Source organism: Aethalodelphis obliquidens, unplaced genomic scaffold, assembly GCF_003676395.1.
Source record: "Aethalodelphis obliquidens isolate GAN/ISIS:26980383/991018 unplaced genomic scaffold, ASM367639v1 scaffold59, whole genome shotgun sequence".
In the NCBI taxonomy this organism is placed as follows: domain Eukaryota; kingdom Metazoa; phylum Chordata; class Mammalia; order Artiodactyla; family Delphinidae; genus Aethalodelphis; species Aethalodelphis obliquidens.
The window spans coordinates 5,246,556-5,272,244 of record NW_020838003.1 but is presented as its reverse complement, the minus strand read 5'-3'; the positions used below and the strand labels follow the sequence as shown (position 1 = coordinate 5,272,244).

The 25,689-nt window shown below is 43.2% G+C and overlaps 1 protein-coding gene across 6 annotated transcripts in view; it reads right to left on the bottom strand.

Moving 5' to 3' along the window:
- SEPTIN11 (septin 11) overlaps window positions 1-25,689 on the bottom strand; it is a 94,179-nt gene that overhangs the window by 42,790 nt on the left and 25,700 nt on the right. For all 6 annotated transcript variants that reach the window (XR_003428878.1, XM_027087640.1, XM_027087643.1 and 3 more), the window contains exon 2: window positions 8,896-9,010. Coding sequence is in view for 5 of the 6 variants with exons in the window: in XM_027087640.1 (XP_026943441.1) it covers window positions 8,896-9,010 (115 nt within the window). In the remaining variant the exon portion in view is untranslated. The remainder of the gene's footprint in view (window positions 1-8,895; window positions 9,011-25,689) is intronic.

Below are 25,689 nucleotides of genomic sequence, written 5' to 3'. Positions count from 1 at the left end.
GACAAACAATAGCAATCATAACAAACCCAGCTACAGCCGCTGAGCGCTTACCTTGTACCAGGCCCTGTGGTAAGAGCTTCCAATGCACTATCTCATTTAAACCCCATGGAATAAGTACTGCTCTTTCCTCCCTCCTTTTACAGATGGGGCATTAAGGCTTAGATAAGGTCTAAGTAACTTGTCTAAAGTCATACTGTTAAGTGGCAGAGCCAGGCTTCTAACCCAAGTTTGTGTGGTTCTAACACCTACACTCAACCAACACAGCATCCTGACTTTACTGTTACAGAGAAAACTGACTGCCTAATATTTTTTAGGTATGGTTATGAATCTGTGAGAATCCTCCATTATCTCCATTTTCTCTCCCTATTCAGCAGATGGCAAGCACTTGTTAGATTTCCCAGTTTCAAGCGGATGTTTGTGACAATGAAACTGAATGATGTTAAATAACCTGCAACAATGGCCTTATTAATTCACATTGATAATTCAAGTCAGCTAAGTCTTACTGAGGCCCTAATATATGCAAAGGAGAGTGGCAGGTACCTAGCACCACTACACCAATCAAATGGTAAGACCCAAATGTGGAGCCATGGAGAACTTTAGCTTGGTCTTCAAAATAAGACCAAGAAAAATTTTCTCTCTATATACTAATTCTTGAGTCAAAACTAGTTGGCAGTGAGAAAGAACCCACCCTTGTCAGGGGTGGTGGTCGAGTGTGTGATGGTAGATATCGAGAAACATTATCTATAGGAATGCCTTTAAAGAAAAAACTCTGGAAAATTTCCCAATTAGATTTTCAGCTCAATTTAAACATACCAATATACTGCGGCCCTTTCAACAAATCCCAACCCCATGATGGTCCTAGAACAGTACCTCTCTTCTGAAAAATTGCCATAATGACTTTTAGGATGGTGACAATTCCATGGGGGGAAAACCAGCGCTGAGATTTATAGCCTTAGGGCAACTTTCCCACTGACAAAATACCTCTGCTAGTTAGAAGTTCTGTATTACTCATTGCTTTCCAACACAGTACAAACATGAAGTAGAATGGAATCTTCCTGTAATTGAGCTTTCTCTAATTAGAAGCCTTATGTGGTTTGCCCCTGACTACCGGGATTCACTTGTAGGATAAAAGTTGTTCAAGGACATTTGCCTAACTCTTTAGCCTTACCCGTTGGACCCGATACATCTAAGATCAAAGAATTTCCTCCTTCATCAGTCTTCTTTCAGCCAGTCTCCTTTCCAGCTTAGTACCAAGTTCTGGGAATACAACAACGAACTGGCCTGATCTCCCATAGCTTAGAATCTGACCTGGAACATGACTGAATACTTAGCCAGACTCTGATTTACTATTATGGGAATGATATTTTAAATGTCTGCCATCACCACATTCCCCTCACAAGCAAGACCATAGTTTACAACATGGACCTTGCTAATGACCACAGATAACTGGCCCAGGGCTAGCCCCCTGTCCAAAGGCACCCATGGACGCCAGTGCTGTGAGAATGCTCTATACTGGACAGTGACTTGTCTATCCAATCAAACTTCTCTCTTTGGGAGTTTGAACCTGCACACAGCACGATGGCATGAAAAAGAAAAGATATGCTGAGAGAAGCGAAAAATCAGATGCCATGAGGCAGCAAAGGCTGCCAATAAATAGAAGACATGTTGCTGACGGACCATTAGCTGGACATACAGGAGAAAGAGAGCAGATAGATACGGTAGACACTAGTACCTGAAATTGATTCATTAATAATACTTGAGTATTTACTATGTGACAAGCATAGGTGCTGGGGATAAAACGGTGAAGAAAAACAGCAACTGACACTTCTTCAACTTCTGTAATATCCTGAATGTCATTCCAGGTCTCCATGAAGTCTAGCTGTGTAGCACTTGAGACTGTCTCCTGTCTTCCTTACTTTCCTTCATATTCTTATAAAAAAAGACCCATCAATAAAAGTAACCTAAAGTAGTCTCTGTTCCCTAATGCTCACCAAGCTGATATCGACCATTGGGGACTTAACAAAATAACTTGGAACAAAACAAAGTTACAAAGTAATGGATACAGAAACAAAACAGGGTTCTCACTTGTAAGATACACAGAATCTGCAAGGCAATTCTACACTGAAGGTACTCCAATCATTGAGTACTTTCTCAATAGAGCAAACTTCTTTTCAGAATTTACCTATTTTCAGAACAGGGAAAAAGGCACAACAGCAGAACTATTTATAAAATTTCCCCTATAAGGTAACGGTTCTATCAGTGGAAAGTGACCCACTTAACTTTCATCTCTTCCCGTAAAAACAGCAGTAAAGACTTCCATTTACATGGCAAGGATTCTAGGTTACCTGGACAGGACTGAAATTACCACCACATTTTACTAAGTTGAGAATTAGTTAAGCATATGTGTATCAAGAACACCATGTTCTGTTTTGTTTTCAAAGGCAAGGTAATTTTGATTATTATTTGCATTAAGGTGGACATTACGAACAATTAGCATTCCAGGGCCTACTTACAGCACAGGGTTAATCCATGGGTTGGAAAAACCACTGTTCCTCTAAATTTCAGAGTGCTTTGCTTTCCATTCCTATGCTCTGTGCTTTGAAGAGCCCTAATTAGACACAGCTACTCTAGCAGCAGTGCAATTCACCACAAGCAGTTCACTAAGAAAGGACAGCTTTTGGAATAAAAGGAATTCTAGAACTAGGAGAGCTTTTCAATGCGTTTGTTGTTGAGGTCAATCAGAAAAGAAGGCATTTTCTATATTTTTGAGGACACACAAGAGCACAAAGGCTTCTTTTGACTTGAGTAACCAAAAGCCTACCTGGCATAGGTTCCAATTTAAACCCAACAACTACAATATTTTGAGACAATTAATGACTGGCAGCAACTCTGAAGCATTTCAGAATCCCTGGCACAGAGCAGGCATTCAGTTTCAGGCATTTCTTTTCAGTTAACTGAAAAGAAAAACGATCATGGTGATCATTTATATTGACATTTGCCACTTCGGTAGATTTTTCAGAGTTTGTTGCTTATTCTGTTATAAATTCATCTGCCTGAACAGTTGTTAGAATAATTAGAGATTTACTCCTGAAGCGCTATCTGGGGCTTCTGTTTCTCCCGTGTCTGCCAGTGCTGGTGAGCGTAACACCCATCGCACCGTGGGAAGCAGGCTTGCCCCTTCCATTCTGTTTAAACCGCAAGCTCTAAGCTGGACGTTATTAAAAAAGAAAAAAACAAAACAAAAACAAAACAACACACAGAGGAATGTATTATGAATTAGAAGGTAATTAATTGTAAACTGAGTAAATAGTTGATCTATGATTCAGCATTTTGACTCTGACTGCCAAGACTGGCTCCTTGGATAATTATTATCATAATTACTCAAATAGCTGTGCATGAAGGTCTGACTGCCTCCTCTAAACATTCTGGATTTTATTCTTGGATGAAGCCAGATAATCAGAGAGCTACGTTGTGTTGTTTTAACTCCTCATAGAATCGCCTCTGGTGGGACATGCTTTAGCTAATACCACCAGCCGCGGTATTAGCTGGTGGTATTAGCCAAAGCATGCTGGTCTTTCAAGTCCCCTTGGAAGACCAGCACGTGACCCTCGGCGTTGCCTGGCTCAGTGGCACTGAGTGGGGGATGCTCAGGAACCCAGGCTTAAATGGAGGGACGGCCACCGTATGTTTTTTTCTGAAAATCCATGGGAGAGATTTTTCCCGGTGAACTGTGTTTCATCTGGAGCAACTATTTTGTTTTTACTTTATAGCTACTGTAAGTCTGTCATCATTAAACTTTTAACTTGTCTTTGGCACATAATATGTCTTTAACAAATATCTGTTGAATGAATGGGTCCCTCCATGCTCTGACCACTGGCGGAGAGGCACATGCGTTCCTGAGAGAATCAACTGCTATAGGCAGGTCTGATGGCTTTGAGTTCTGACTCTAACCTTGGCTTCACTTTATTTTCTGTGGTTAATTTTATCTTTTATTCATTTCACCCTGTAAACCACCTCAGAGCCTTTCCTGGAAAAGCAAGATGGAATAAAAATGTTTAAGATCTGATTGTAAAATTCTACAGCTTATGCTGACACTATAGCCTCGGCTAAAATGATCTTGAACTTGTCTGTTTTCTATTCCTCTTCTGCCTTCCCCTCACAACAATACAGTGGAATTATTTTTTTTTTAATTCTATTTTCAAAATATGCTATTAGGGCTTCCCTGGTGGCGCAGCAGTTGAGAGTCCGCCTGCTGATGCAGGGGACACGGGTTCGTGCCCCGGTCCGGGAAGATCCCACATGCCGCGGAGCGGCTGGGCCCGGGAGCCATGGCCGCTGAGCCTGCGTGTCTGGAGCCTGTGCTCCGCAACGGGAGAGGCCACAGCAGCGAGAGGCCCGCGTACCGCAAAAAAAAAAATGTTATTCATTTACTTTGACCCTGCTGTTGAACTGGTTCCTCTTCAAAAGCAGGGATGTCACAGTATTTTATCCATCTGTGTAGGTGCACAAAGAACCACATTCAGCTGGATCAATGCTGGAGTTTCTCACAGAGCTGGTGTCATTTTGGAAAGTGAATGACAAAGATGTATAAATTTAAAATTGTGAAGAAAGGCTGAATACTAATTTAGATTCTTTGGAGAAATACAGCGTGGGTAAGAAAGAAAGGCTTTATTTAAAACAAAGTGCAATTTTGTGGGTGAACGGCTGTGTTGTAGGCAAGATGGAGAGTAGGGGAACTATGATCTTGGGTGTCTGGTACCCGATTCAGCATCAAGAATTCTCTTCCCAGTTAAGTGAACACTACGCTCCCACTCTTTATTACATTTCTATCCAGGACTCGAGAGAGATAGGTTCTAAAAGCATTTAATTCAGGGCCTCTAAAACTAAACTAGGTGCACGCCAGGGTTCATTTCTGTCCCGGTTTGTTTCCTCTCTGTTTGCAAACTGTAGGATCTTGCCACAAAACAAAATTACAATTCTAAGGCCTTTTTGAAAAACATCATCAGCTTCCTTACTGGGATCATAACTCTTTTTTAAAATAAATCCTCAATTCCCTTCCATACTTTTCACATGGAAATAATGATGCTATAAACACCAGGCATGCGCATAAAAAACAGAAGTGCACAGTAGGATGACAAGCACCATGGATACTCTTGAGTTAAATACGACACCAACTCCTCTAAGTGGCTGTCAAAATATTTTGACCAACTAGAATGCTTTTCATAGACTCTTACTTTAAAAATAGATAGAGCAGGGCTTCCCTGGTGGCGCAGTGGTTGAGACTCTGCCTGCTGCTAATGCAGGGGACACGGGTTCGAGCCCTGGTCTGGGAGGATCCCACATGCCACGCAGCAACTAGCCCCATGAGCCACAACTACTGAGCCTGCACGTCTGAAGCCTGTGCTCCGCAATGGGAGAGGCCGCGACAGTGAGAGGCCCTCGCACCGCGATGAAGAGTGGCCCCCGCTTGCCACAACTAGAGAAAGCCCTCACACGGAAACGAAGACCCAACACAGCAAAAATAAACTAATTAATAAACTCCTACCCCCAACATCTTCTTTAAAAAAAAAAAACAGAGCATTAATTGACAGCGAAAGTTGTTTCCTTATACAGATGTTTTGCTGTAAACATCTGTATACAGCTGATCTGATGTGTCCTACCCTCTGAGGATATGTACGTTTACCTTAAGGCTGACACCCCTATCTCCCAAAGGGCTAATGTTGGCTCCAACGGAAGAGCTCCAAAGTGCTATGGAAAAGAACCTGCTAGATATACGGGCATGGAAGGATAGGCAGGACGTACTGTAGAGTGAAAGGAGACAATGCAAAAGAATAGAAGGGCATGATCTCATTTACGTTACACCAAAACAAAAAAGTACTTATGTAGTCATGAGAGACCTGTTTATATCTGTCCAGTGTGTGTCTCTCCCATGGCCTTTCTCCTTTCTGCCCATGTCTTCTCTCCTATGGGACCTTTGTATGTTTCGGGGTGATTGATCCCCATCTCCCACCCTGGGCGGGCAGATGACCCCAGCCTGGTTGATCAGAGATCCTATGACTGTTGAGAAGGCCTTGTCAGGAATTGCCTCCCTCTCCTCTGGGGTTGCTCAGCTGGCAACACTGCTGGAGGCTGTACCACCTCCTTGAAGAAGAAGCCCGACCATGAAGCCACGCAGCAGCAAACAGGCTCGAAAACCAGAAACAGAGCCCTGCAAACACTCTGCATCCCTAGAGCCAGCTGTTCTTAATTACACAATTCAATGTATTACCTTTTTAGTGTGTCTGGAGGTTGAGGAAGAGCCTTAACTGAGTTTAAACTAGATTTCTGCAATTCTCTGTGGAAAATTTCCTAACTCAAGAACAGTCAGAGAGAGATACAACATTGCTGGCTTTGAGAATAGAGGAAAGGGTCCAAGAGTCAAGGAATGTGGGCAGCCTCCAGCAGATGGAAAACACAAGGAAATGTCTTCTCCCCTTGAGGTTCCAGAAAGGAGCATAGCCTTGCGGATGCCTCGATTTTAACCTGGTGAGACACACGTGGGACTTCTACAAAAAGGTGAGATAATTAGTGTTGTTTTCAGCCTCCGAAAATAATTTCCAAGTACAGAAAAGTTTAGAAAGTTCCTAGGATTCCACAGTGTTTTCTCTGTGGAATGGAAATGAGGGCAGGAGAGGAGGGGGGACATTTTATAATTTTTTAACATAAATATGCATTATTGTAAATAACTTGAAAAACTGATTTTCAACCTGGTTAAGAATGGAACAAGAATAAAAACCTAAGAATCATAGGAATTATCACCCACCCAGGAGAGTCAGAATAGCAGCTGCTTTACAAATCCAACAGCACAGCAAGGAGGTGGCTTGTGAGGAATTCCAACTAGCACCATAATTGTGCTAGTAACACAAGGGTCAGCCAACCAGCCAACACTCCCCCTTGCACACCACACACCCGGTCAAACCAGGTCCTTCCAGCCCAGGCCCACTGGAAGGCTTTAATCCTACTTGCAGGGGCTGGGCCACAGCTCTCACATAGATTCTTGAAACTGATTTTGAAGACAGGGCTGGGGGAGACAGAGAAGAGAAGCCAGAATAGTAACTGGCCCACAATTTAGCACATTTTTCAATAGAAAATCAACAAATTGCCAACAAATTGCTATGCTAATGAAGAATTGTCCCGCTCTGCAGTGAGCATTTAGCAGAAGAGAAAAGACGACTCATTTATGCCACTCTGAGAGCTGTCATTCCAGGGGGGTCCCCTGCTGAATTTTAATGGGCTTCAAGTGGGGAAAAGGGAAAAGCAGGAGAGCTGACGGGCTCTGGTCACGTTTCTCTCCAGTCATTCTCTCTCCAGTGCTTGAGACATAATGCCAGACAGCAAGCCATCTGGTGTGCAAGTCAGCGGCGGCTTTCTACTAGCGAATGCCCAGTGCAGGGGCCACGTTCAATATGCTCCTCTCGAAGAATTTTCAGAAAGGAAAATACCTGGGGCTTCCCTAGTGGCGCAGTGGTTGAGAGTCCGCTTGCCAATGCAGGGGTCGCGGGTTCGTGCCCCGGTCCGGGAAGATCCCACATGCCGCGGAGCAGCTGGGCCCGTGAGCCATGGCCGCTGAGCCTGCGCGTCCGGAGCCTGTGCTCCGCAACGGGAAAGGCCACAACAGTGAGAGGCCCGCATATCGCAAAAAAAAAAAACAAAAAAAAAAACAAAAAGAAAGACAAATACCTGGCCCTCCCCCAACAACTAACTTACATTGAATGCACATCTTTCTTTTCTAAAGTCACTTCATTTTACTTAAGACAAGAGAAGTCAGGACATTCTGCCAAACGTCGGGGGAGGATACACAGAGAACACATATCGCATACATACAGAATTCCTTTTAATTTGTCTTGAAGTCTGTGCCCAGAGGACAATGGCAACAAAACAATGCAGCCCGAGCCACTTCACTGCTGTTTAGCCTGGTCCTTCATCAAGAGTGACAGGGAGGGTGAAGGAAAGGCCGTCATCTGTTCCAGGGACACATCTGCTTCAAACCAACAGGAGATTTCTATTTCTATGTTCCTCTTTTTCTCCACCTCCTTTCCTACCTTCCTTGTCTTAGTTTAAGAAAGATATGGCTAAAGAAGAAGAAAAATACCAAGGCCAGAGGCTTAGGTCAATGCATAACATCTGAAGGATACGAATAACACATCCTGAGAATGCAGATATGTAAGTTGTATCTCTTTGGCCTTTTCCATTTATCTACCAGGAATAAACTGAGGTCAGTTTCAGATTCCAATTTAAGGACAAAAGGTTAATTTATTAATTCAGGCAGAAAAGGTATTTCAAAAATATAAAATAGAATTTTAAATTGTCTTTTGCTCTAAAAGCAAAAATTTTAACTATTGTAAGTTTATCGAAGTGGTTAAAGTAGTTTCAGATTTTACTTACTGTAGACAGCATATCGTTAAAAAGACTCCAGTGGAGATTCCTACTGCACCACAGTCAAAGACCCTGGAAACAAATTCTTAAAATGCTTTTGAATGATCTTCCTATGTATGTGCATCTCAGGTCCTTCTTTCAACTTCCTATAGTCTAGCTAGAGTCTAAGCCCCGCCCCCCCAAAAAAATTTAAATAAGTGGTTCAATAGCAATATTAAACTGATCACTGCTTGACAATGTGACACAAATGAAAATAACATTTTGAGTAACGTCACAAAGCCTACAGAGCGTTCTACCTAAATACAAGTCTCGATCTTTGTGTGACATACATGAGTGGGTATCACTGCCCTGCTCTACTGATAATGAAACAGTAAAAAAAATATCATTCCCCTTATTTCCTGAAACGTGCCCCTCTGACAGTCACCTGCCAACACCTAAGAGTCAGATTCCTTGCTCAGCAGCAAGGGATGAGTCACTTACCAACACACAGGATGTTGAAACAGAATCCTTGAGAAGTCGACTTGTTGACCAGCTGGTCGGGGAGACTGTCAAATCCAACATGGCCGGAAAGAGACAAGTTTCGAAGCTCTTCATTCTGGAATTTCAGAAAGGAAACATTTGATAACCCATGACAGTGCCACCTGGGTACCCCTCCCCCTCCCATCCTCTCTTCTTGACACGCATGGAAAAAGGCGACCCCTCTGTGCCCACCCCGTCCCTGGCTTCTACACAACTGAAGCTACCAACTCCAGAGCTACGCTCTTTCCACAAAATCACACTGAGTCCCTAAGTACACCAATCCCCCTCCCAGGCAGCTCAGGTCCGGTTACAGGTGCACCGGTCCAGGGGAAATAAGCTTCTAGCAGTGGCTGATTCAGACATGCATTAAGTGACGTTAAAAACTTCAACCATTTTGACAGCTTCAAGCACTCAAGAAAACCCTTCAATTTACTTTCAGCCCAGTGGCAAAAAATAAATGACACTCTTCCAGATACAGGAAGGAGCTCTGAGAAGCTCACAGGGGAGGATGCATACCCGTCACAATTATGGAAATTCTGTAACTACCATGATGAACATACTGAAAATGGCATGGCACAGGACTTGGTTCCTTCTCCATCATCTGGACGGGCTTCTTGGGGCTCCTTTGCTCTCCCTCACACAGCTCCTAACACAGGTTCTGCACTCCCCGCACCTTCTCAAGAGTCTCCTGAAGGAGACTGGGACTAAGGTAGTTATCATACATTTCAAAGCTGGATGATTTATGCTGTTTCATTAGATGGTGCTGACTGCCTCCACAACTTTGAATGCATTCCGTGGGTACTGGAGATCATCTGGGAAACCTTTCTTTCCCAGGAAAGCAGAGGTCAGCTATGGTCTTTCAATTAAACACCACAGTTATGGTATGGGATTCCAGAAACTAGATCTTGAAAGCCTGCCTGAAAATGAGACTCCTGATGTCTGGCTATGTTGCCAATGAGCTTTGTACTCGAAATACTGAATTTTGGGTGAGAAAATGAGCCTCAAATTTCCGTTTTTTAATAAAGAAGAAAATGCCGTGCACAGGATCATCTGGTCACTATTTTTAAAAAGACTGGTTTTCGTTATCCTCCTATGTGTGTTACACAATGAGGACAGTAAGGTCTTTTAATAATCAAAGACTGAGACTGCATTTCCAAATCCCTAAGTCACTATGGAGGCAGAGAAATGTAACTCCATAAATGTGGAGATTTTAATGGAATGTTTTATGAACAATGTAATACCTGAGGGCCTCGCTAGCTCTACAATTCTGATTCTGTGAAACAAGACTGGAAGACACAACACTGCCTGAATACCACGGTGGCAGCTGCAGGTTTGAGGTCAACGGGACAGAGAACAGATGTCTAGTCTATGAATAGTCTCCTTGAAACCTGCCAGCAGTGACTATGAGACTCAAGAGTGGGCTCTTATCCTTGAGCAGGATGGACTGGCCAACAGTGCACCAAACAGCTTGGGGAACAGCCCTGGTAGCCTGACAAGGCCTCCTGACAGCACCCCGTGGCTCCAGGGCTACCACCTGCCCCTTCCTCTCCAAAGACCTCAAAGGTTCAGACAGCAGGTATTTTTAGGGTGTTTACCACATCCGCCAAGACTGGGGGAGGAAGATTTGAAAGGAGTCTGGGTTATATTTAGAACTCTTTCCATCCCAGCTGCACAGGGGCTGCTGTGCAGACAGGGAGGAGAAGCCGTCACACCAGCCTCTTTCCTGATGCACCACGGCCTTGAACAGTCAGCGAGCAGCACGAAAAGGGGACGAGGCAAGTTAGAACCATCGTCCCGCCCTCCCTCTCCTCTTTGCCACAATAATTCAATTTCTGGGGGGGGCGCGGTGGGGGGAGGAGAGTGGTTTATTGCTCTGGATTCTGGACTCTTGTTGGGTTTTTAGGTTCAGATATCCACCCGGGAGCCAATCCGGGGAAAGAATCAGAGTTAGTAATTATAGCTCTCATCCCAGAACCCAATGCTCAGCATCTCATATTCTCACCATTTCCAAAACATGAGAAACCACCCACATACCCACCGAGTATTTTTATACCCACTGAAAACCACATACAAAATGAAGGGTTATAAAACAGTTTGGTCTTGAAAAAATTTTTTTTAATTTAAGTTTATGTCTTCAGAGTCTCTCTCTTCTTTGTCATATAAAATATGTCAATTTTATAATGCCATTTAAAAATTCCATAATCTGAGCCTATTTCTCTGCCCAGCAGTAAAGGAATCCTTTACTGGGCTATTGCCCATTGGTGAGTGATGGGGAAAGGGGAAATAGGAAGCTCCTCCTCTGGTTCATGAACAGGCTTAAAACTGAAAGCACTGCAGGATGTGTGAGGGGAGCTCCATCTCACACACAGCAGCTGAAGTGAACTCCTACACCCCAGCACTTCTCGGCACCACGCTTATGGCTTCATGCCTTAGATGTCTCTATCCAAAGAATGTGTGCGGGGCTCCTGAGTCTACAGGCGTGATCTCAGGGAATCTCAGATAGTCTCATGTCTTTACCGCTATCACACACCTAGCAACGACTCTCAGAATTTTCTAAGTACTGAACTCTGCATTCCAGTTCTGAATTTCTACCAAAAGGGGCAGTTCTCCCGGGTTGTCCTTTCTGTCCCTCTAACTGTTCTTCAAGAAACTTGAAATCATCTTCTTCTATTGCAAACCCACCCCTACTCCCGGGTTCCCTGTTTCTGTTAGTGCCATTTATCTATACGTGAAACCCACCTGCCTGCATCAATTCCAAAACTGTTATCAATGCCACACCCTCCTCCTCTTCATGCTAATTCAACAGCCTTGCAACTGTCACCTTGCCTCCATCCCACCCCCTCTAATCTTCCCTCGCTCTACCTTGCTGCCAAAGGGTACTCAAAGGGTACTCAAAGGCCCTCAATCCAAACTTGGCCTGCCATCTCAGGAGCCTCCAGGGGCTAAACACAAATCTCTATTCCCACTCCTCCCAGGGAGCGCCTTCCACTGCAGTGAAATGGAATTACAGTTCCTGGGAGAAAACCCCAGGGTTCTCTTCATCAGACTTTACTCATACTATTTCCTCTAACTGGAAGGAACTTACAGCCAGTGTTTACATATCCACACCTTCCAGATCCCACAGAAATTTTATCTCCAGGCTTGTCTTTACTACGAAATCTCAGGGAGAATTTCAGTCAACATTCCCCCCACCAATAAAAGGAAAATAAGAATTGGATACAAGTAGCTCGAGCTATTTGGTATTCCACCATCATCATCATAACAGCTAACTAACATTTATGGACCAAGGTTCCAGAAAAGCCCTAAACATGAATGAATGAGTTTATCTTAACAATTCTATGAGGTAGTTACTATTGTTACCTAATCTCAACTGACAGATGAGAAAACAGAGGCCCAGAAGTTTAGTAACTTGCCCAAGGTCTCACAGCCAATAAGGTGAGAAGCTGAAATGTGGACCTAGGAGGTCAGGTGCCAGAGTCCAGAGTCCTCCCACTTAGTCACTATTACCACATGATGATCTAAGTTCCTAGGTAGCCCCAGACAATACAGTAATTGGAGCTGCTATTGAAATCCAATATATTAAACTAGAAAGAAAAAAACGTTCTCTAAAATCATAATTCTTTGGCAACCGTAAGAGGCGGAAGTTGAGAATTGAAATTGGCAACGTAGCTCTAAGTATATTTTCACTGGTCCTGGCAATGCTGAGACTTTGATTTTTGCATCTATGGCACATGAAGCCAATAATAAAGGGTTTAGTTTGGACCATTTTTGAGATGTAAGTGCCACCTTGGAGCCTCTAAGTAAGTAACTATAAGACCTTAATTGATTCAGTCCTCCATTTGCTAATCTATCTAGGGAGGGGTTGTACTTGGATAACTTCTAGGCCCACTGCATCTTGAAATGGGCAATGACACAATTCTATAGTATAAAATAACCAGTCTTTAACTCGACCATCTCATTTTTCTCTTTCCAGATCATCTTGACATGAACACAATTATTTGTTCATTCAAAAAAAACCTCACTGCTCAAAGCACTAAGGGAGCAAAAATACATTACTTTTGTTATTCATTGATTAAACACTCTTCCTGCTCTTGAGGGGTTTACAATGTAGCAGTAGAGACAGGACACAAGTAAATGTAATACTATTAAGGATAAAAGTGATAACATACCATCACTTTAACTGTGGGAATGACAAAGGGGGAACAGGTAGCATTTGGCTAGGGAAAGTCAGGGGGGCATCTTTCAGGAAGGCTGGAGCTCTCCAAATCTACCAGGGAAAAGAAGTCCAGCTTGCAGAAGCCTTCCAGATAAATGTTGTCTATACACAAAGGGTCACTTTATTATGAATGTGTACTTTGGAGATCATAATCGACAAGCTTTTCAGAAGCTATCTAGCTGACTTCATTATGGAAATAATTATAAAACAAATTATATAAGAATGTGTGCCAACACCTACATTCTGAGTGCTGCTTTAAAATATGTTCCACAATTCCAAATCTTGCTTAACCACAAGTAGGATGGAAAAAGACTTGGAGTCAGACAGCCATGGGTTTGATTCCCTACTTTTTGTCCTCCATCAGTAAAAATGGAGGACTTGGCAGGGTGGCTGGGAGGAGCTAAGGAAATGGTACCTATGGGAGGGCCAGCATTTAATAGGTCCTCAGGAAACCTGGGTTTCCTTTCCCTAGATTAGGTGGGAGGAAGACAGCTGTCATTTTAAAATGAGGAGCCCTCCTATTGCTGCTGAGAGCCCGGGGAGAAACTGGGGATGGGCAAAGCCCGCAGACTAACCAGGGAGGGAGAATCACTCACGGAGGAACAAAGAGGAAAAAAAGAACATGGAAGAGAGAATGGGGAACTCTAGTGTGAAGAAAATCCACCCTAAATAGGAAGCTCATTTACAAGGCTGAGGGGAAAGCCACAGAATTCCATTCCTGTTCGCAGGCATCCACATCCTCCCGGCTGGAAGCCATTAAGGATTCCTCATCTTCACTCTTCCTTCTATTTTCGTCCAGCCCAGAGCCTCCTGAAATTAACAAACTGGCTGTGCACAGATGGATTCTATTCGCCATGCTCAAAGGGATAACCCAGTCCTTTCCTTTTAAAACTGAAGGCTTCGGTAGATGTGGTGAGTAGGTAGTCTACAGCTGCGGACCCTCATCAGTCAGGGGGAGCTGGAGAGCAGTTACCAAGGTGATACCTGTTTTCACGTAGGTTGAAAACAATTAGACTTCATTTTTTTACCTTTAAAGACAGACATTACAATTTAAGTTTAGAGAGATTCTGCCTCTTTAAAATTTAAAGTATTATTTTTTAAATTTAACAGGTAACTTCTTTTATGTATTACCAAACTGGAAGTTACACTCTTCTCAAAGCCTCATTTTATGGAGAATGAATTACATTGATCCAAGTCACTTAATCTCCGGGCTTATGTTTCCTCACCTGTAAAATGAGATTTAACCAAATGACCTCTAAGCAAAGTCTTTGGTTCTAATGCTAATTCTAAGATTTCTTGCATTTGGAAATCAGAGATGCATAAATCTAAATCTTGTCATGTTGCTTGAGGAAAGCCAACACAGGGCAAAATCTTCTTGGCGGTAAATTTTCTTTTCTTTTCTTTTTTTTTTTTTTTTTTGCGGTACGCGGGCCTCTCACTGTTGTGGCCTCTCCCGTTGCGGAGCACAGGCTCCGGACGCGCAGGCTCAGCGGCCATGGCTCACGGGCCCAGCCGCTCCACGGCATGTGGGATCTTCCCGGACCGGGGCACGAACCCGTGTCCCCTGCATCGGCAGGCGGACTCTCAACCGCTGCGCCACCAGAGAAGCCTTGGCAGTATGTTTTCTATTGTCAGATCCAAGATGGCTCAGTTTTTACATGACCCTTGAAAGGGAGTTCCTGTCATTTACCCTGGTTAACTCCAAACAGAACAGAAATCTGTGTGTGTACCGCCGTGTCTTCCACATGAAATTTTCACTTTTGCTTGCTTAACTATAATAATTTGACTTAGTTTTAAAACAAAAGTTACGTACCCACTCCCTACAACTGTCCTGCTTAAAAACTTTTTTCTTCAGCTATATCTGCAGTCTTCAAGAAATTTTTTGAAAAGTGGATTTATAGCCTCAAAACAAAATGTAGAAAATTCTTCTATGTAAGTTAATCATCTCTTCAAGAAGAAAAGCAAATTTTTCATGCTCTCGTTCATTCAACAAATATTTATTGAACACCAACACATGCCAGATACTGCGATAAATGCTAAGGAGATGATGATGAGAAAGCAAAGCATTGCTAACTCGTGGAACGCATAGTCTAGTGGGACAGACAGATGTTAATCAAGCAATCCAAACGTATAATCACAAGCTATCCAAAGTACAGAATTCGATGCAACCTTAAAACGCATGTGATTCTTGCAGGAGATCCACCAGCTTATAGGATATAAAAACATGTATTAGTCTGCAGCATTGTTTGATATTAATTTAGTAGACAGCTCCTATGTACCACTGATGTGCAGGTTTTATGTATTCAGGTGAAAACAAAGAGTCTTTTTGACCAGCACTGCCTGATGGGAGGAGGTAGAAATAATTAAGACTCCAGTCCTAAGAAAATGAATGTCCAATTTAAAATAGAGCTGAGATGGAACCATGGGGCATATTCCCTTTACGCTCTGTCTTTTCTCATAAAGGAGATGTCCACTTAGAGAAGAGGAGCAGTACATATCCCTTCATCTTAGAGTCTTTTTTTGAGGCTCTGTTTCAGTAGTACAGATGCCAGCCACCTGGAGACAGGCAAAGAGAAGAACATGCTTCTCCTCACACAAAATCACTGATTGAGCACCGGCCACTCCTCAGTATTTGGAGAAATCCTGGCCTCACAAACTGTCCAAGAAGTAAGCTCTTCCCAAGTGCCCGATCGTTCATTTTTGTAAATACATACACTTACCTAAATACATTCTAGAGAGTATTCAACTGGTTTCATATTCTCTTTTAAAGAAAGAAAAGCTGGTGGGAAGATGGGACACGCCCTTAGTTCTCATGCAAAAAGGAAAACACTGGTATGCAAAGTATCAACCCAAACCACAACTACGAAGCCTGCACTGGGATGTTTTCAAGGCTAGGCATTGCTAGGGCCACTTCCATAATATAAAACATCTGAAGCATCTCACTACCAATGAGGACTGCGTTCTTTAAGAATGACTTGGACAACATTTGCTACTCTGCTTGTCATCTATACCATGAAATCCCAAGGTCAGAGCCAAGAAAGCCCCCAAGGAAATGGTCTCACACAAGCAGCAGAAGAGTAAAAGCCAGGAAGAAGAGAGAACTCTTAGGAGGAAAACCATATGAGGAAAGAGCTTGAGTGCAGCCCAGCTGGAAGCTGGGACTGAGAAAAAAAAAGGCACCCAGGGGCCAGTCCCCAAGTCACAGAGCCAGGAATGTCAGCTCTATCAAACCCAGGAGCCACTCTCGAAACACCACCAAATAACCAGGAAAGATCTTGATTAATATTAAGTAACTGCTCCAATAGTAAGCACCATCTCTAAGCAACTTTCTCCAAAAGACTCCCAGCAGAGGGACAGATTTTGCTTTTCTAGATCCTTGCAAAAATAATATGGTGTAGGGGTTTTCTTTGGGGATGGTAGGATTATAGGGAAATTTTACTTTCTGTTATGTTTCTGTAATATTTGAATTAATTATCAAAAAAAACCCTCACACTTTTATAATAGAAAATGAGATTTTAAAAATCAAGACATGGATCGTATTCAGGTTTTGTACAGTGAGGGAAAGGGGTGCCAGTTATCTGCGTGATATAAAAAGACGCAGAAACGGTAAGATAAGTCGTGCTGACATGTTAGGGTGAATTCTTTCATACTACCCGCGGACAGTATATCCTAAGAAAACCAAAACTTCAACATTTTTTCTTGTTAAAAGTTGTAGCAAAGGGAGCTCAGCTCGGTGCTCTGTGATGACCTAGATGGGTGGGATTGGGGGGCTGGGGTGGGAGGGAGGTCCAAGGGAGGGGGTGATATATGTCTATATCCTGATTCATGTAGCTGATTCACTTCGTTGTACAGCAGAAACCAACACAACATTGTAAAGCAACTATACTCCAAATAAATTTTTTTAAAAAAAGTTGTGTCAGGACCACAGGAAATTTACTCGTGACTTTATATTAAAGGACAGTCTCAACTTGAATTTAAATAAATAAATAAAAATCAGGAAATGTGAATAACAATAATAAATAATAAAAATCTTTTCAAAGTAGCTAAGCCTGCAATTTTACTGCAGCTAATAGGTGGGTGGTAAGATAAAATATGTGTACTTATTTCTTTTCTAATAACAGAACGAAGTTACATAGAAAGCGACGAGAGTAAGCAAAAACGCAGATTAGTACAGTAGAAGGTACCTGACGCGTGAAGTCAGGAGACACGGGGCAACTCTGCCATTGTTTAGCTGTATGACCTGGTGTAACTCATTTAACTTCTCAGCCTCAGTTTTATCAACTTGTTTTAATTGTACTTGATTTACAATGTTGTATTAGTTTCAGGTGTACTGCACAGTGATTCAATTATATATATGTATATATATTCTTTTCCGGATTCTTCTCCCTTATAGATTATAAAATATTGAGTATAGTTCCCTGTGCTTTACAGGAGGTCCTTGTTGGTTATCTACTTGATATACAGTAGTGTGTATATGTTAATCCCAAACTCCTAATTTGTCCCTCCCCCCCCCCTTTCGGTCACCATAAATTTGTTTTCTCTGTCTGTGGGTCTATTTCTATTTTGTAAATAAGTTAATTCGTACCTTTTTTTTTTGGTTTGGTTTGTTTGTTTTAGATTCTACATATAAGCAATATGATATGATATTTGTCTTTCTCTGTCTGGCTTACTTCACTTAAGTATGATAATCTCTAGGTCCATCCATGTTGCTGCAAATGGCATTATTTCGTTCTTTTTTTCATGGCTGAGTAACATTCCATTATATATATATACCACATCTTCCTTATCCATTCCTCTGTTGATGGACATTTAGGTTGCTTCCATGTTTGGGCTATTGTAAACGGTCCTGCAATGATCATTGGGGTGCATGTATCTTTTCGAATTATGGTTTTCTCCAGACATATTCCCAAGAGTGGGATTGCAGGATCATATGGTAGCTCTATTTTTAGTTTTTTAAGGAACCTCCATACTGTTCTGCATAGTGGCTGTATCAGTCGTGTCAACTTTAAAATAAACTAGCTCACCGAGCTGTTGCAAGAATGAACATAATTCTCTCTCCTCAGCTCTTTTGACACATTTTTGCTTGGATGACCCCATCCCTGCCCATGACAACCCCAAGCTAACAACTCCCTGGTTATAACCAGCTGCCCGCCTCCAGGCTTAGGGGTGCCTGGGCATGGCGCCCCTAAGCCACCATCTCCAACAGAACGCACCCTATCCCCCATTCTCAATTCAAATCTGTCCTTCCTCCGATTTTATGTCAAATGGCAACAATATCTACTTCACAGTATTAGTGGCCTCTAGAATAACATCAATTCATATGCATATTGCTAAAAACATGCATAAATTTACAGGCCTCCGCCCTCTTGCAGAAGAAAAAAGTCCACTGGTTAATCATCTTAAACCCTCCGCTACCCTCCGAATTAGACAGTGAAGGTTTCCTGAAGCCTGTCCATCTCAGGTTAGATTTTTCTCCTCTGTGCCCAGATGTTAATAACCTCCCATCACCCCTTTTCTGGCTGAAACTTGCCCACCCAGCACTCTTAACTGACAAAAGTGCATCCAGTCTACCAGCTGATTTCTATTTCTGAGCCTGGAAATCCACGACTTGAATGTCCCTCTTTTCCTAACACCACCCCTATTTTACACCTCAACCAAATTTGTATCCCGTGTGAGGTTTCACAGAAATCGTTATCTTCCAACCTCATCTTTCTCGGAGAAGGAGACAGGTCCAGCGGCTGATGGGTCTTCCCCACGCGCAGGGCCACGTGGAGAGACCGAGCTGTGGCACCCAGCGCCCTGGCGCCTGGTCCACCCCGCCCTCCATGACGCCTGGGCCAGCTGCAAGGTGAAAATTCACACTGTTGCCGAGTGAAGCCTGACACCAAAGGGCTGAGGACACAGTCCTGCCTCTGCTCCTCCACCGGCCTTTCTGTCTTCTCTACAGCCTCCCCTCACAGAAAACAGTCACTGCCCACACGTCCTCCAAGATCTTGCTGCTTTGTCTGGGATTAGAGTCTCACCTTTGTCCGGTTAGATATCAGATCTCTCACAATTAGGAAGTACACTGTTTAAAAGCAGTCCTCAGAAACGGGTATCTGAAGTGAACAAAATCCCAGCTGCTGCCCACAACCCTGGATCCTGGGGAGGTGGGGGAAGGATAGGCAGGATGGGGGAGGTATTGGCTTATTAGTAAAATAGTCTTGCAGCGATAACTACTAAGTGTGACAATCCCAAAACTGTAAAAAGTGGCAGCACTTTTTTTTCTTACAGACAGAATACTTTTTTGCTAGAAGTCCATGTAAATTCTCAAAGGCTAAATCTAACTGGATGCCAAGAATTAATAACAACAACAGCAAAAGACATTTTCTTACATTTCCAAAGATCAATCTTTCTAGTGGAGTCGAAGTGACTAATGCCTGTGAGAGCCTAATGTTACAAAGTGCTGATCAACAGAAAGTCTCATGTTTGGGAATAACGAGGCCCACATGTGCATTCCAGGGACTCTCACAAATTCTGCAGGCTCAGGGGAAGACGGGTGGGAGGGGGAGGGGAACTGACAGATAGGCAAGAAGTATTTAGAAAGGCACATTCCGATTAGAAACACATGCTACAGCTGTTCTCTCACACCACTCAACATCACCAAGACAGAGAGAAGCCCTTCACTCAGCAAACACCAAGGAAAGCGAATGAAAAAACCACGGAGGAGAGTCACTAATCATTTCAAGACCCTCAGCTTTCCAGCGGGACCCCAAACAACCCAATGCCATCTCCAACATATCACCTATCTTGCAGGGGAGAAGACCACCCAAATCCTCACAGCTGTGTGGCTCCTTTTTGTGCCTTCTGCCCTGCCTTTACAGTGCAGATCTTTCAGACAAGCTTTCTCAAAACAGTGGTGAATAGGAGGTCAAAGATAATGAAGGGGCCCATATCAGTTGGAAGCTTTGTTCTCAACTTTTTATGTACGGTTCTCCTCCTGATATTCACACATCAATTCCTCCGTGCTTCCTATCTGAGAAATATTGTGTCTCAGTTCATGTACCTCTGTTCGCTGAAAGCATTCAGCAGCAAAGAGTGAAATATGGATGGGACACTTCCTTCCTTTGCCACCATTTCTATCACCGGATATAAATGAGCCACTTCCGTTTTGAAAGATATTATTTATTTCTGTCCCTTTCTGAAGATGGAAGGGACTTTCAGTTACTGTAATGACCACATAATGGCAGTCTCTGAGAAAGAAGAAAAAAATCCAAACCGGCTCTGTGGCAGTCATAAACAAAAGCACCAGGGATTTCTCCTCCCAAAGCATCTTCAGTTGCTCAGCCCGGCTGATTTAGAACATCTCTGAGTGCAGGACTTCATTTCTAACACCTGAAAACTGAGGGGCTATACCAACAATGACCAAAGACATGGTAAATACGTTCTTAGGAAATAAACAATACAAATTAACATTTGATATCACTCTGCAAATATGACTAAACAATCCTGGCCAAAACTCTCAAGCCTTCCAAAAATAAAAATAGCACTGCATCTTAACCTCAGCCCTGGATGAAAAGCGATCAGGATGGAATAGAGGTTGTCTGCATACACTTGGGGTATGTCTTAGTTTCTTATTGCCATGCAACAAATTACCAAAAAACTTGGCGGCTGGAAACACCTATTCATTAGCTCTCGGTTCTGTAACTCAGAACTCTGGGTATGGCATAGCTGGGTTCTCTGCCCACGACATCACTGAAATCAAGGCACTGGCCAGGCTGAGAAGCTCTGGAGGAAATTCCACTTCCAATCTCATTCAGGTCGGTAGAATTCATTCCTTGCATCTGTAGGAGTGAGAGCCTCCTCTCCTTGCTGACTGTCCGCCAGAGGCTGTGCTCAGCTCCAAAACGTCACCCACAGTTACTAGCCATATGGCCACCTATCTCCAAAGGCAGCAACAGAAAATCCCTTCTGTCCCTCTCATATTTCAAATCACCTTCTTTAGAAAGAGTCCAGGCCCTTTTCAGGGACGGATTGGATCAGATGTCCCCAGGATAATCTTCATATCATAGAGGAAACTGTGCCGTAACATAACCTCATCAAAGGGGTGACTAACCCGTCGTACTCACAAGTTCAGAGGGTTATACGGGGCATGCACACAAGAGGCTGGGATCATGGGGCCACCTTAGGATTCTGCCAACCACATGTGCATTCTAATATTCCTATGTTCTCCCAGGTAACTTTAGGATAGAATAAAATAATGAATATTAGAGTTTCCCTAACTAAAAACAAAACACAACTAAGTCTCTGGGGGCGGGGGAGGAGAGGGGGGAGACAGAAATTAGTAAACCATAGTAAACTAGATCTCCATCAGGTTACCAAGGCATTTCCACCCTCTCTTGACCAAAAGTGATAAGAGGGCTAACGACAAACTAGCTGGAGTGTCACTTTGCCTTTGGAGGAAGTCTTCCAACAATGAAAGTAAACCTTGCAAACATTTAGGTGGCTGCTATGTAAGAATTCTAGGAGATGCAGAAGCTTTTTAAGGAACTTAAGCATTATTAGGGAGAAAAGTCATTAAGACAAAACAGAAGATGACTGCAAACGGTTTGATGATGAAATATAGTACAAAGTTTATCAGTGTGAGACAATGGAGAGCAACACGGACCATGGCAAAAAACTAAGACTTTCTCTGAGGGGGTCAGACCTCATCTAGCTCATGATAAGGGGAAATCAATTTGGACAGCTACAGAGAAGGAATGGAGATGGGAGGAGAGAAAGAAGTAGAGTCTGTTAGGGGAGGCAACAGGAAAGGAAAGAGGTCCAAAAGGGCATGGAAATCAATGAACTGGAAAAACCAAAGAATAATTCAGCGTAGAGAATATAAGACTTTAAATAAAACTGGTTCACATTTCAGTTTACTGGAAATATCCCTTAAAGTGAAGCATTACAAAGACACATATAAGCGACACATAACTAAACACATACCCAGGATCTGTCACTGGGTGTCCCAGTGTTGAGGGAGGGAGGAAGTCAAGGAACAATCACTGGGCGGTCACATCATGAAAGCTTTTTCTGTTTCCTACCACCCAGTGCACTTAGGAACAGATCTTCCAACCAGAGCAGCAGCCCAAGGGATCTTGGGTATAGAACTGCCTTCTAGCCCATGTTTTAACCTAGATTACCAGCCTGGGCAACCATCCAAATGGTAAGCTATTTGATGCAAACGTCCTTCAGAGCATTTTAAAAAAACAAAAAAACAAAAAATTCCCTGGTGGCGCAGTGGTTAAGGGTCCGCCTGCCGATGCAGGGGACACGGGTTCGTGCCCCGGTCCGGGAAGATCCCACATGCCGCGGAGCGGCTGGGCCCGTGAGCCATGGCCGCTGAGCCTGCGCGTCCGGAGCCTGTGCTCCGCAACGGGAGAGGCCACAATAGTGAGAGGCCCGTATACCGCAAAAAAAAAAAAAAAAAAAAATGGAGCCAGTTAACCCCTAAAAATATAAATACTCCAGCAGAACAGACAACTTTCTGCCTTCTAGTAGCACATCATAGAAGTGTCCATCTAGCTCTAAGAAAAAGTTGGTGTAGGGGTTTTCTCACACATATTGCTGTACTTAGGAAAGCAAACCCAAGAGGCTATGTTACAATTTTCTGCTACTCTCAAAAGTCTCCTGTTGTTGGATGATTTTAGATGCTGGCTTTCTTGTCTTGATCAGCCAATGCAAAACAAACCTTCTCACATGCTGTCACAGAAGAATGTTCCCACAGTCCCCTCCGCCCCCTCTATTGCCTCTTAAAGAGGCATTTTCATTATAATTATCATCATGTTATTTCTAAACAATCAAGTAGGACCCAAGTCGGATACTAGGAAATCTTGACTACAATCTGTTACAAAATCCCATCAGCTTTCAAAACTAGATGACAGAATATATGCAACAGCAGAGGTTACACTTTCATGCATCTTGTTCCCACAAAGCACAAAGGAGTTGGGTTGGCAGCCCAGACTTCTCACTGAGATGGAGTCCAGTCCCAGCTCTATGCTCCTAGATTAATAGATTAAGAGTTGCGGGATATGTGAATGGGAATATGTTTCTGACAGTCTTTGATAGCATGATTACAGGAAAGCATTAAACTGAAATCGAAACTTGAAAGATTATAGCTTGGCAGGAGATCCTCGCTATAATTCATACATTCTGTAGGAGGGAGAAACTAAGCAAGTTAAATGAGACCCAGGGTGAAAGAAAGTACAGAATTAGCAAAAGTCTTAGTCACTGATCCAAGCTGCCACCATTAACCTCTTCCAAAGCCTTAATGGTTCATTAGAATAATTATTATTTCATGTAGTGAAAATGAAAGGCAGGCAGGGAAGATAAGTGCTAATTACACCGGCAAAAACAAGAAAAGCAACTTTGGCCATTTGGATTTGAGAAAGATCTAAGCCTCAAATCCCTCCTGCATAGAGAGGGTCAGACCATATATCTTACTATAATCATGGCTACACAGAGTTAAACCCCTTTGGCCACAATTGCACCAACTGTACATACTTAGGTTGGTTATTACCAGGAGTGGGTTTTGCGCAATGTGGCAGCTGCGACCACCAATGTAAGGAAATAAGGCCTGGCAGCTCTGCCCCCGGATTCCTCCTCAGTCCAATTTCATACTCCTTAGCCCAGATATTAATAATTCGGAAGACAGTGTGACAGCCACAAGTCATCTGGCTGCTAGCATGCCCAAATACTCGAGGAATAACCACCGTAAAACCAGTTCTATCTGGACAGTGGAATGAATGAAAGTTCAGTCCTCAGGGAGACTAGAGCACTAAGAAATGTACCTTCTATTCCACCTCATATTCTGGGTTCAAGATGGAAAAGTAGATTGATATCTTTTACAAATATCAATTCAAATTTGCCTGGAATACCTGAAGAGTGAAGGTTAAAATATTCATAGTAGGGAAAAGAGGAAACAGGCTCTACCACTCTTTTAGCCAGAGAACTAAAAAGAGGGGATCTAACATTTCCCTTGATCGATCAACCAAAAAGCAACCATTGAACATTTATGTAAAGACCACAATACTGGGCTTCCCTGGTGGCACAGTGGTTGAGAGTCCGCCTGCCGATGCAGGGGACACAGGTTCGTGCCCCGGTCCGGGAAGATCCCACATGCCGCGGAGCGGCTGGGCCCGTGAGCCATGGCCGCTGAGCCTGCGCGTCCGGAGCCTGTGCTCCGCAACAGGAGAGGCCACAACAGTGAGAGGCCCGCGTACCGCAAAAAAAAAAAAAAAAAAAAAATGAACCCTTGGTTAAAAAATCTGAATTACTTCAACCCCTGATTAGGTTATGCTTTCAATACTATCCTCCTTCCACTACAACCATCACATCAATAATAGTTTACTGGGCACTTTTGTGCCACACACCATACCTGGGCCTTTAAAACATCTTCCCATTTAATCCTCATATCTCTGTGAAGTAGATATTTTTGGCTCCATTTTATAGATGAGGAAACCAAAGCTCAAATGAATGGCAGAGGCAGCATTCAAACCAGTTGTGCCAGATTCCAAGTCCACCACCACCTGGACAGCGACCTGGACTTTAAGCTGGACGCTGACTCTTTTCAAAGCACACCACCTGTGCACAGAGAATGCTTTATCCTCAATTCCACCTGTCAAATCCTACTCATCCTTAAAATCCCAGGCAAAATGTCACCTTCTTCATTAAGCCTCCCCTGGTTCCTTGAATTAAACAGCACTGCTCTCTATTTTACAAACATTCACTGTATTGGGGCCACTCAGCATGTCCTGTACCCAGCAGTATACTTAGTTTTCCAGTGGTTAGGCCCCAGAAGAATGTAAATTTCCTGAGGACAGGAACCCCATCTTACTCATCTTACTCTGAACCTCGCTTATCACGATGTCACACGTAGCCTGATCTGTATGTTTAGGATGAACAAAGGCAGGGAATCAGTTCTCACAGAGTTAACAGTCTTCCCCTGCCTTCCCCAACCAAAACAACTGCCATGCGGGAAGGAGCATTCCTTATGGACTAAAACCCCCAGGGTATGTGGGATGGAGGAAGTAAGGGTGACGATGCCCTTGGAAACTGGAGAAGTTAGACATTAATACTCCAGCCACACGCATCAGTATGGTCCCTTCCTGGCACTTAGTGGCAACTCATTGTGCAGAGTTAGAAGTCAAACACTGTAGGGCACTTGGTCTCGGGAAACGTGTGTGTGTGTGTGTGTGTGTGTGTGTGTGTGTGTGTGTGTGTGTGTGTGTGTGTGTGTGTGTGTGTGTGAGCTCACACAGCACCAGAGACCATCCTGGGTACTTTACATTGATTTCACTTATCTCTCACCACCACCTCTGACATGATTCCCATTTTACAGTTGAGGCAACTGAAGCTCAGAGATTGAGCTGCTCAGGGTCATGCAGCAAGTAAGTGGTGGTTCAAAGCCAGGCAGGCTGCTTCCAAACCCGTGCCACTGAATTAGTAAGGCCTAAGAGCCTAGAGAAGCTACTTCTGGTCAACCTTTTTTTTTTTTTTTTTTTTTTTTTTTTTTTGTT